A 12,850-nucleotide genomic window follows, 5' to 3' on the forward strand; every position below is an offset into this window, starting at 1 on the left:
TGTATTTTTTTCCTAAATTAAATACTGTACTGTAACAGGATGACAATGAAAAAAATCCTCCTTAAGGTCTTCCCGGGTGGAATGCGGTTTTCCAGTCATTCCTCGTCTGCATTGTCAGTCTAAGTTGGCCCACATTCGGACCACCTTAAAAATTTCCGCTCTCGCGTTGCAGTGACACGCAAAAACACAAGTACGCACACACACACACACACACAAAAACCGCGACGGGAGCGCGCGGCGGCAGCAGAAACCCTGTCAAATCACAACGGAGGTGACGCGCAGACAGGGGACTTACATAAAAATCCTCCGAGGACTTCTCGAGCTCTTTTTAACTTCTAAAAATCACGGAATCGTCGATAAACCTGTGCGGAAATACGTAAACGTCGTCAGTATGAAAAGTTGCGACAGTTTGCTAACGTCTTACGGACGTTTGGAGTAGCTAAAGAAAACAAAAAGTAGTTTTTTTACACCGCAGACGCAGCCGGGGAGCGTCAGGGGGATTTCTACTTACTTTCTGCCTCATTTTCAACATTATTATCATTTTCAAGGGATCTGAATCTTGAGACGTCTGGAGCTGCTAACGTGTACACTAAACCGGGGATAAAGCCACTTTCTTCCACTTTGTGTGCTCTGAGTTCACCATGCTGCCGAGCACGGCACTTTACGCGGCGAAGAAACGGAAGAAGCCGGTCCAGAAAATGTAAGTCAAATCAAATCACACTCAAATCAATGTGATAATCCTTTAATATCCCTACAACATCTCATATTATGTCTAAAAGGCGAGGTTATATTGTATAAAGTGACTTTATGATGTCTGTGGTATTGCTTAAGTGTCTCTGATGACCCTATTGTACCGCCTGTTGTACTTCTACTGTAATACCTTTGCAAGACCATTATGCCTGTGTTCTTCAGTAGTGATATGACACATATAACTTAAAATAGGTCTATAGAAACATCATGCATTAATGGCTTTTTAATGCTTTTTTGCACAATACTTTGCTTTTATGTGTAATTTAATTCATGAAGTTAAAACTTTATACTTTGCATCTTGTATAAAAAAAAAGAGAGGGGTCTTTTTTTAGGAGGTTACAGCTGTGCAAACATCTCCAGACTGGTAAGTCAGTATGTAATGCATACAGTATGCATTGCAGCCTGTGTAACATGGTACAAAGGGTGTAGTAGGTTATAAGTTGCACTCTGTTTGCAATAGTAGCTGCATTGTCCTTAGTTGAATCCATGAGGCCATAAAGTCTATTTTCCCTGCTGTGGTTGTGCAGTGTTGGCGAGCCAGACCGAGGTAATGTGCCGAAGTCCAACAACACTGCAGGCCTATCCAGCATGGAAAATAAAGACAACTGTTGCTTCAGTATTATTTAAATCTAATTATACCATCTGAGACAGCTGGGCTTCCCAGACTGATTCATGCAAATGCTCTCCATGCTTTAAATCGCTCCTTTAAGATCTGCTCAGTAGAAACCTCCTCTGAGTACATGTGTTATTTAATTTTTTTTTTTACTGAGCTTTTGTTTTGAGTGTGCTCCATAGGCAGGGAGGGTAACAGTGGAGAGAGTGAAACCCCACATCAATAACCTCAGCATGCCACCCTTTTATGGTTCCTCTGCTTTAAGCAAATATGTACTGTACTACTCAAAAGTTTGGTACTGTATATGGCATGTTTTCGTCCTTGGTTCCCCTTTCATGGTCCCCCGGAGGGCCCCTGACCACAATCTGAGAGCTGCACACTCTTGCGCCAGAAATTCATTTTTCAGGGTTGCATGTACTGTAGCAAATCCTTAGTTTTGTTCAAAGGAAGCCCTGTTAGACTGAGTTGGTTCTATGTGAAATGTGAGATGTTCTTTTGTGGACAATGCTTGAATAGTTCTTCAGAGACGTGAATGGTGCTGTAAAGAATACTTTAAAGCATCACACTCAAATGGTTCCTTAGACCCTTGCTATGAAGAAGCCTTCAGACTAGTTCTCTAGTGAAACATGGACAAATGTTCTTTCATTGACCTTTGATGCAGCTGTAAAGAACCATTCCTACCAAGGGTTTTCCACAGCACTGTACTTTTATAGTTGTGATTAAACCACAAGTGGTGCTGTAAAGAACCGTCAAGGGAAGTACAATAAAGCACCATATGCAAAGAGTCCACCTTAGAACCCTCAAAGTGGTTTAACACTGTGGTAGAATGGTTCCTTTTTCATATCTTCATAACTATTAGACAGGTTCCATACCCAAAAAATGTATAATAGATCATTAATGGTGCTTTAAAATTAGGTTCTCTGAAGCACCAAGCGGAAATTGTTTGTTAAGAACCCTTTAGAGATATTCTCCGTAAGAAACCAATACTTTAAGAACGTTCTACAGAAGTAATATGAAGCACCGTGCCAAACTGGTTCTTCTTCGTCTATTCATAGTGCTATGACAAACTTGTAGAGAGATTTGCTGAAGCACTATGCTCAAATTGTTTGTTATAGACCCTCAGTGGTGCTATAAACGATTGTAGAGTGCTTAGATAATAAAGCAACAGACCCGTTATGGTGCTGTTGAGAACCTTCTGCAGAAATAATCTGAAGCTGCATGGTCAAATGGTTATTTTTAAACACTTCATGGTGGTAGGCGTCCTGATAAAGGGTTCTTCGACCTTTCATGGTACACAGAACATTTGAGACGTTCACAATGCTCTGATGGTTCCTCTTAGACCCTTCATGGAGCTGTAAAGATCCCTCTAGATATGTTCTTTAAGGCTCCTTCTTATGGTGCCATTAGGAGCCTTTAGAGGAGTTATCTAGTGCATGACCTTTTAAAACACCATGAGTGGTTCCTCTTAGACCCTTCGTGGTTCTGAAAAGAACCTTTAGAAATGGTTTCTTGAAGCAATATGCTTGAATAGTTAATCATAGCCCCTTTATAGTGCTGTAAAGAACCTTTGGAGGTGTTCTCTATAGTACCATGCTGTGACATAGTTCACCCTTGACCCTTCATGGTGCTGTAAAGAACCCTTGAGAACATAAGAGCTGCTCTCAGCCACACTGTCTTCCTCACTGTGATTTTACCAGATTGTGATTTTTAACTTTAACAAGCCAGACAGAGTGTTAACTGCTTCATACAGAACCACAGGCCAGAGCAGAGAACCACGGCAGAACCCTGCCAGAACCGTGGTTTCAGTGTGTGTGTGGTACTACCTGCATTAATCATAATCAGGACGTGGAGCGAGAGCGCTCTCACGCAATGTTTCCACGAGGGAGGGAGGGAGGGAGGGAGGGAAGATGGCGTAATCTGAGACTCGCTCTGTTTTTTTTCTCCTCCTCCTCCGACTGCCACAACATACTTTTTTCCTGTCTTTCCTTCTGTCTCTGTGTGTTTTTTTGGGGGTTGTTTTTTTCCTCCCTCCCTCGACTCAAATTAACATAGTTCTGTGTCACGCACACGGTTACGTAAGTCTGCCATGTTCGCTCGCCTTGGTTTTTAGGAAAAGTTTATCCCTGGGAGTTTATCTTTCTTTTTCTTTTTCATTTTTTTTTGGGGGGGGTGGGGGGTGTTGGTGAAGTGAGTGAGTTATGAGTGTGTGTGTGTGTGTGTGACAGAGAGAGAGAGAGTGGCAGGACTGGTGTCTACCCCACCTCCAGCAGTCTACCCTGAGGCGCTTCACCTTTATGTTGACACTGCACTGTAAAACCAGAACATTTAAATGTATGTCTGCCACAAGGAAAGACGATTCAAAATTATCCAGCTTCACTAAAGTCATAAAAACTAACATGAGAAACTTGATAAAAGTAGCCAGATAGATACACTATGTGGCCAAAAGTATGTGGACGCCCAAACCTCACGCCCATTCGTGTTTATTGAACTTGTCACTCCAAAACCACGGTTCTTAATAAGCTGTTGTGGGAAGAGTTCCCACATAATTTTGGACCCTGGCTGCAGGGATGTGTGTGCACTCAACCACAAGAGTGTTAGTGAGGTCCAACCGCTGACGATGTTTGATATGGCCTGTGCAAGATAGTTCTAGCAAGTTCTACCCATGGATGTATTATAGGAAGTGGATACTGGACTCCACAGCTCACTTGGATGACAATTGCACTCATGGTTGCAGTATAAAATTAGCAGTGAGGTTTAGCGGCAGCGACGTATGCAGCTTTCTTTAAAAAAAAAAAAAAAATTAAAGATTCTTCCACGTCAAACTGGGGAAATCATTTCTTTATGGTCCTGGTTTCCTTACTAAATCTAAAGATGCACTGATCCACATCAGCACCAACACTGACCATGGGATTAATACAGGTTCTTTATCAATGACCTATACAACAGTCAGGAAGTCATAGTGGCCCCCAATGAGTTCCACATAATGTGTATTAGCACATTATTGCCATTATCGATGAATGTGATGATTACTTTATTGATTAATCAATAACATTGACATTTCTGCTTGAAAAATGACTCAAACCGTGACTTGATTGTCAAAAATAGCTGCAGATCAATTATCTGTAGCTGCACTCATCAATTCATCCATAGGACATTTTATCTGTTGTGTGTGTGTAATGATTTGAAATGAGTTATAAAGTGAACTGAGCGACTGAACCCTCAGGTTTCTTGCGTGTGTTAGAAAAGAGTAGCTTTGGTAGTGTCTGCCAAACTAATATAGAAATATGATGAAAAAGTTCTTTGCCAAAACATGAATTTCCATTTAGGATATGTTTTAAAGTGATGCAGAGTCGAGAACTTCATGAAAAGAAACATAAAAGAAGAAAAAGTGGACACTTTTCCCAGTGGTCCTCTTGTTCTGACAGTGAAATGTGGAGCATGCGTGCACATGTGTGTGTTTATACTCAGTGTTTCCCTGCAGATGAATTCAAGTGCCAGATGATTCCTGTTTGACAGCAGTAATGAAAGAGATTGGGCCGAACTCATGTGGAATAAAACAGTCAGATGTTGCTTCTGCTGGTTAGATTTTTTCGTGTTTTGTTTTGTGTTGGTGGATGTGATTTTGACAGAAGTCATGCTGCTGCATCTTGAGGCCTACAGTAAGAAACGCACTGCTTTTTCTCATGACTAACATGTGATGGACATCAGTCTCCCAACTTTCAACTTTCACTTCCTGGATGTTATGACATCGAAACACTGATATAACCGAGCTCCGTTGTTTTATTATGTGGTTATTTAATTCCTGTGTTTTGGTTATCAGTTTTGATTGATTAGGATGGGAACACAGAAAATGTCATAATACACTAATATACTGCGGGATAATGTTTGCAATAGGAGATTTTGACACAGTATTTCTGTGGTAGCTCTCCTCTCAGTGTTAAACCCACTGTACAAAATAAACCAGGTGAATAAAAGACAACAATAAAACTATGTAAAATTGTTGTGAGCTGTGCCAATTTTCAAAAATCTTTATGTAGAATACGATGTAAAGTAATACTCAAAAGTGTCAAGATGTTTATTATTATATTTTAAGGGCAGGTTCTCATACGTTGCCAGTGTTTGTGAAGCCGAATGTGAATGAAAATATAAATTTATATGAAGAGAACCACTTGACAAGGCAAGTCAAAGTACTTTAAAACAGAAAGACACATAAAACCAGAGAATATGTTATATTTTTGCATGAAAAATGATTAGTAGATTATTACCATAGTGGACTGTTGATGGACTGATTGATTAGTTGACGAATCGTTGCAGCTGTGGATCAAATTAAACATGTGGAACTGGGAAAACTGTGAAAAATCAGCTGCGGTATGAAGTTTCTGAGGCAGATATCGGTGCAGCTCTCGCTCGCTTTTCTCGTGCCCTTTTTTTCCTGTATCATACCTCCAGCAGGAAACAGACGCCAATATCCTATTTAGTTTCTTTTGTTCCGGAAAGGTGTCGTTGCACCGTCGGAGACAAAGTGCCTTTGTGTGAACGCAGGGGGGGTGTTTCTTCAAGTCCAACACAACCCCACACTCTCTCTCACACACACACACACACACACACACATACACATACACACACCCATGTATACGTACACGCCCCTTCCAGGACAGATTGGGTAGATAAAGCGAGAAGCAACAACACTGGCCGCTCATTGTTCTTGCAGGGAGTTGTGCCGTCAGGAATGCAGCGATAGCCATCTCGCCTCGATTTCAGATATGTTGTGTTCTGGAGTATTATTGGAAGCAGATGTCTTATTTACGGGGGGGTGGGGGTGGGGGTGGGGGGGGGCTCGTCAGGGCAAATGTCCACATTTTACACATTTATGTTACAGTTACAGTTCAGACATGCTGCTCACTGCTCAGCAGTTTTACAAGAAAGCAGCGTTTCCTGCAGCGGTGATTGTGTTTTTTGAGGCAGTTATGGTCGTTTTCTGGGAGCATTTAAAGTGTGAAATCATGTGTTTGAGTTGTCATAACTTTATGGATTAGTTTGAACTGCACCAGTTTTGCGAGTCCATCTTCACACAGAGGCATTTTTTGTCCTCTTTTCGTGTGAAACCTGTGAAATCACACATTTGGAGCCCGTCTTTACATTCATTCGAAGTATTTTTTTTGTTTATGTTGAATCTAAATACTACACAATTCATATCAGGCTTCTCTTACAGCCCAGGCTTAAGTTGTTCTGCCTCTTCATGTTATTTACAGATGCATATTTGGTTCATTTTTTGCGCAGTTATCTGAGCAGTCCAGTCGTTTTCATTTTTTTTAAACCACATTTGCTGTTACTTCATCTAAATTGAGCATATTTTGAAGGGCGTCTACTCTTACAGCCCCAATATGAGTTGCTCTGCCTCCTAATATGATTTTTAGAGGCATGTTGTTCCTTTGACAGAGCAATTGGATGTTATATTTCAGATAAATGTAACATATTTCACAGTAGGCTTCACCTGCAGTCGAGCAGTTAACTTTAATCATACATACAATCTTTACAACAACTTCCCATTCCTTTTGAATGTTTTCACCAGACGTCTCGTTTATTTCATCTAAATTTAGTATATTAGTTGTTTTGTTTTTTTGAGAACAAGCAAAGTTAGATGGATTGTATTTATCTTTTTTCAAACAGTTAGCCAGCGAGGTTCATATCAGTTTCCTAGAGAGATGTTGAGCAAAAGCAGCAACAAGAAAAATTAGTCACTATGTCAGCAACGTTAAAGCCAAGCAGGGAATGAAACCGTGGGTTTTCATCTCTATGTGCCTTGCCTTGCCTTTCACACTATTGTTGACATTCTGACTTCAGGACAGGCTGTGTATTTTGACCCTTGCAGGCACCAGTAATCGGGAGGTCAAAGGGTCAAAGCCTAGAAAAGAATGCAGTCGTGCAGGTGCGCACACACAGAGTGAGAGTGAGCTTCACGTTTGGCCTGACCTGACCTGAAATCCCCAGCGGAGTCATCAGCACCAACATCTGAACCTGATTTAACTTGAGAAGCAGCAGACGTGCAGCTGCTCTGTGTGGGACCGACCTTTAACTGGAAGGTCACAGGTTCCATTCCCACAGCGGTGTCCTAGAGCAAGACGCTGAGACCTGACTGCTAGCTGCAGCTAACCATTATTAAACCAAAATATTAATGTACTATCATATAAGACCAGCTACATCACAAAGCCTTCACGTTTTAGAGGCTTGAACCAACAATTTTTTTGGCGTTTAAAATGTTTATTGATGGATATTCTGTGTGAGTCAACTCAGTGCTTCAGCTCCGTTGTTTAAATGATTGTATTAAATATCAGCAGGTGGATCCGTGTTGATCAGTGATGACCATGTGATATGGCTGAAAGTTCCAGGAAAAAAGGGCCAGTAAATGGACCTTGACTTTGTCTTAATGTCCACTCTGAAAGGCAAAAAAACATCTGCTAAATTGAAAAATGTGCTTGAGGACAGAGGAGAGCAATCACTCCACTCTTCATCCTTTTTGCTTTATGTTGTAAAAGCAGTTTTCATTTCATTTCACAGAGTCAGTTTCAGGACAGTAGCTGGAGTGTTCTTTTGTCTTTCGACCACAGACTGCGCTGTGTTTTATTTTGGGCGAGAAGGACAGAAATAAGAAACCTGACTGTGTTTTCTTCGAGTGGAAAGCAGAAGTGAAGACGACACGTGTCTCAGTTTTAAATTAAGAATCTGATAAGAATTGTTAAACAACTCAGTCTGTTTCCTGGTGACTCACCAGTAGTTGTCTGTGCTGATATGGAGTTAAATGAAAATGAAGTCTAATAGTTTTGAAAACAATTCAAAACCATATTTAAAAATTGTCATTGAAGAGGTGAAAATGCAAAAAATAAGCCACAAACTCTAGTGTTGATCAGTTATTAGACTGTGTCAAACTCACCGTGAACCAACCAGGTTTCAGTGTGAACGGGGCGGCATCAGCTGGTCGGGGTTTGAGGTGCACCACAGCTTCACAGCTTCTCCAGGAAGAAGAAAAGCCGCTCTGTGCAAGTGAAGGTCTGGTTTGAGTTACGGACGAGAAGCCGCTGGGCTCACCGCCGGTCACCGGGGTTCACTTACAGATACAGGCCCGCTTTCTGCTGCTGAGCCTCATCTGGCCCGACGGCGTTGACCCGCAGCCAAACAGCCTGAGCGGACAGGGTTTATTTACCACATTACACAAGTTAAAACAACACAGTGTGCTGGGCTGAGGGCAGATCTGGAGCCAGTATCATTAGACTGGGATGGGTACCATTCAGAAACTGGTAGTGCCACTCTTATTGATAGTCTTCTATAATTTGATTAGGATTAACATGTATAATTAGGCCACCAGTATGCCCTATTAATTCATTAGATTACAGATTATTATATTAGATTATAGATGATTTATTTATTTATTTATTTATGTATTTAATAAACTAACAACCTTAATAGCAGGAGTTCATCTGTATTATAGCTGTGACCCATTCAGGACTCTGTACCACAGTAAGACCTTGCTACCATCTCTACCAACAGCATTTAGCCCATCATAAACTCTACACTGAAACACACAGCTGCCTTTAAAATAACTGTATATGTATATTAAGAATAAATCAAGAGATAAAAAGAAAGAAAATTCAGCATCAGTTTTATTTCATCCCTGTGTAACAGTCTTTGCCAACAGATCTTTGGAGTAAAGACCTTCACCTCTAGTTCATTCAGTCTCTGAGGGATATTGCGGGTAAAAGAACTTCACCTTTTTACCTTTCACTTTCATGTTTTCTGTAAATAATCGTGTCCTTTCGAATGGTGTAAATCTGATTTAGGAAGGAAACTCTCGGTTGCTCACCTGATGGAGCGCGTATCACAAAGGCTTTGTCCTAACCGCAGCGGCCGCAGGTTGGAGTCCAACCCGTGGCCCTCTGCTGCATGTCATCCCCTCTCTCTCTCCCTGAATTCCCTGTCTCTCTGTCACTGTACTGTCTGAATAAAGGCAAAAATGCACCAAAATATAACTTTATAAAGAAAGGAAACTCCCTATTCACTGTCTCTCAGTAAATTTGTAAACTGAGCACAAACTGTTTCGACAGTCCATCAATCCTCATGTAGATAAATGGTGATTTTATTTGTCTCTCCTGCTGACAGAACAGAGCTGAACACACAGGTGGTAAACAAGCCCTGGAACAGGTGACATCAGGCTGCTCGCCCAGTTCCCATGGCAATAGTGGATGGGGTTAGACGGCTTACCACTCTGCCCCTGGAGAGTGGAGGTGGTCCGGGGCGCCGTTGTTTTCCATTCAGATAACCTTGGTAGTTACACTGATCACCTGCAGCTCCGTGCTGTCGGTGTCCATCCAGATGTAGAGAGGAAATGTCAATTACCACTACTGTAATGTGAATAATCTCAAATTAATCTGCCACATTCTTATATTTATTTATACACGACTTTTACACCTCAACCAAACATAAAAACTTTACTTTTTTTTTTACGGCATTTCCAAATTTCTGGTGTTTATTGTAAGTGGATCTTCATAAAATGCAACAATTCTGGTAATTGTTTTATTCTTTAAATTGATAAATGAGTCCATATTCTTAAATGTGAATATTCCTTGATTTTCCTTTTTTAAAATCATTATAAATGGAAGTCAAGCAGTGGTGAAGATATCATCTTGGACTCTGGGAACTCGTGACGAGCCTTTTGACAAATGGTTGATCAGTTATTTGAAAAAAAATGATTTTGTATTTGTATTTGTATATATATTTTGTATCTTAAATGTTTGGTTGTAGGAGCATGAAGCAGATAAAATGATGAATCCATATTTTTTTGCGACTTTCCCGTTTTCCCGTCACCTGCTGTGTGTTTTATCTGTGTGTTATCTCAGTTCTTCCCAGCTGCTGGTGCACTGACGCACACAGACGTCAGTATAAAGAACAGATTTAGCCTCGAGCTTGTTTGTTGTACTCATCATGACCTTCCTAAATCTCAAACCCGAGCGCTGATTTTTAAGGGAAACTGACCTTTTTAAAAACATGAGTTCAGATTTGGAAAAAGTTCAGATTGGGGATGAGATTTTTAATCTGTCCTTTTGTCCTCTTGTCTCCAGTAAATAAATATCTTTCCTATTTTGGGTGATATTTGATACGGGTTCGTCGCTGTGTTTTAATGTCGTTGTCCTTCTGTATCCGCAGCCCCAAGCCTCCACCTCCTGATGGCGTCAAGTCCAACCCGTCCAAACGCCACCGTGACCGGCTCAACGGCGAGCTGGACAAGCTCACCAGCCTGCTGCCCTTCACCGAGGAGGTCAGGGCTCGGCTGGACAAGCTGTCCGTCCTCCGCCTCAGCGTCGGCTACCTGAAGGTCAAGAGCTTCTTCAACGGTGAGTGTCCGGACTTGATTACAGTAAGAGCGGCGACCTCGTGGTGTGCGAGTGGATGCTGCATCCCTTTTTTATTTCGCTGTTGAAGCCTTAATGACATGACTGATGTGAAAAGTCTTTTGCAGTAACGTGAGCTGTTGTTTGTCGAGGCTGCAGTTTGTCAGACGATGTTATACATCTATAAACTAAGAGTGGAGTGATAGTGGATTGTGCTGCAGGAGGCTTTTATTTTGTAGTTTCAGTCAGCACCATCAGACCTGTAGCAATCACTGTGGGTCCTGCAGGAACCGATCTTTGCAAAAACATAACTGAACCCAAATATATCATTTATTAATCGCTTAATCTATCCATCCATCACCTTCATGCCTGTTCTAGTCCCTTTATTCTGCCAAAGTTATGATGTTTTATGAGAAGAATCTTTTAAACAATATAAAAACAGCTCAGTCGGCGTGTTTAAGTTTAAAGAATAAGTGTTAAATAAGTTAAACAGGAACATCTGTGTGCCTTGTGCCGCTGCGGCCTGTTGAAGTGATGCTACTGGGTCTGACAGAGACACGTATTTGATGAGCGTGGTTCACTTCTAGGCTGCGAGTTAGTAACTGTGCTGTACAGGAGCTGAGGTGCGGGGATCGGTCTGAATCATCCTCCAGAGGTGACGGTGATTCTTTCATCGTACGCTACGTTTGCATCCCCCATTCATATTAAACATGAGAATATCGTAGGCAGCTTCTGTGTGTGCAGAAGACGCTACTCCTTTGTGGGCGTTTCCCACCTCTGCTCGTTTCCTGTGAGAAACCCAGTACATGGAAACTCAACAAGAATATACTCAACCAAGCAAAACACACTGCAGGTTAGTGAAAACAGTTTATCTGAAACTTTTTCCCCATTGACTGCGCTCAAACAAGTCAGCGGAGCAGCACTGCCACAAACATAACAGCGTCAAACATCCTGCATGTTTTCATACTCCATTACACCGTGCATAACTCATTCAAACAGTTAAAGGGCAAATGTCTAGACTGCAGTCAAATTCTAACATTCAAACCTGCGCACATATTTTCATACACCCGGACAAGCTGGTTTCCTAGCAGAATAAAACTCCAGCACCAAACATAATGTATGAAATCCTGTATTTTCAACTCTGAATAATGCGGAAGGAAGTAGAACTGGTGCTTTTCAAGTAACATTTGGATCTCATTTGAATCATCAGGCAAAGCTTGCATGGTTAACAGGAATCCCAGCCTCCTGTTTGCTTTCCAAATGATACTGTAAATCTCTCGCGATGACAAGAGAAGCACACGAAAAAGAAATAAACGTGGTGCAGAGGATATCGTTGGAAGTTTGTTCTGCAAGAATGAGGCTGTTTAACTTCCTTTAAAAGACAAATCTCTCCACTGGGAATCATATTATTTATTTAAAAAAAAAAAAAAAAAGAGTGAATTCTGCCCTATATCTGTCTACGTGGTGCGGGGAGGCTCAGGGAGGTTATTCCAATTTCCATCGAGCTTCCTCACATTGTTTTTGCGACCTCTTTTGAAAATAGCAGCAATTAGATCCAGACAGCCTGAAAGATGAGGTTCCTATTTACAGTAAATGGCCGTGTGTGTGTGTGTATGTGCGTGCGTGCGTGTGTGTGTGTGTGTGTGTGTGTGTGTGTGACCAGCTGAGAGGTTATATCAGTGCAGGACTGTGAAATTTGGCCCTTGTGGCTCACCATATATTTGGAGACAAGCTCCTCAGCAACAGGAGGTGTGAAGTGGAACAAAAAGAGGCGAGCATTTCTCCGTGAATGTTGTCAGGGAGATGATCTGCATCTGTGTGTGTGTGTGTGTGTGTGTGTGTGTGTGTGTGTGTTATTGCACACCTGTTCTGTGCTGTAGGTTAAAATGCTAATACACACATGTATGTTCTCAGTGTGTGAACATGTGGTACATATGATTTGACTCGGTTTGGTGAGACATTGTTTTTTGTTTGCTGCTTGGTGGCAAATATCATTACTGAAAGAAAAATACTCAGCTGATTGAAGTCAACAAACAAACTGAGTGAGTGTTGGTGCAGCCACTGTAGGTGTGGACTGTTTATTTGTGTCCGATTCTGTGTTAGA

General features: G+C 41.4%; 1 protein-coding gene across 1 annotated transcript in view; it reads left to right on the forward strand.

The window, feature by feature from the left end:
* Window positions 1–242: 242 nt before the first annotated feature.
* LOC111670308 (aryl hydrocarbon receptor-like) overlaps window positions 243–12,850 on the forward strand; it is a 64,474-nt gene continuing 51,866 nt past the window's right edge. Inside the window, exons 1-2 of the mRNA XM_023426960.2 lie at window positions 243–700; window positions 10,562–10,749. Of these exons, the coding sequence (XP_023282728.1) occupies window positions 642–700; window positions 10,562–10,749 (247 nt within the window). The 5' untranslated portion in view covers window positions 243–641. The remainder of the gene's footprint in view (window positions 701–10,561; window positions 10,750–12,850) is intronic.

The sequence above is a fragment of the Seriola lalandi genome, unplaced genomic scaffold (assembly GCF_002814215.2).
Source record: "Seriola lalandi dorsalis isolate HSWRI2012SDOR001 ecotype SW California unplaced genomic scaffold, Sedor1 jcf7180002054850, whole genome shotgun sequence".
NCBI classification, from domain to species: domain Eukaryota; kingdom Metazoa; phylum Chordata; class Actinopteri; order Carangiformes; family Carangidae; genus Seriola; species Seriola lalandi.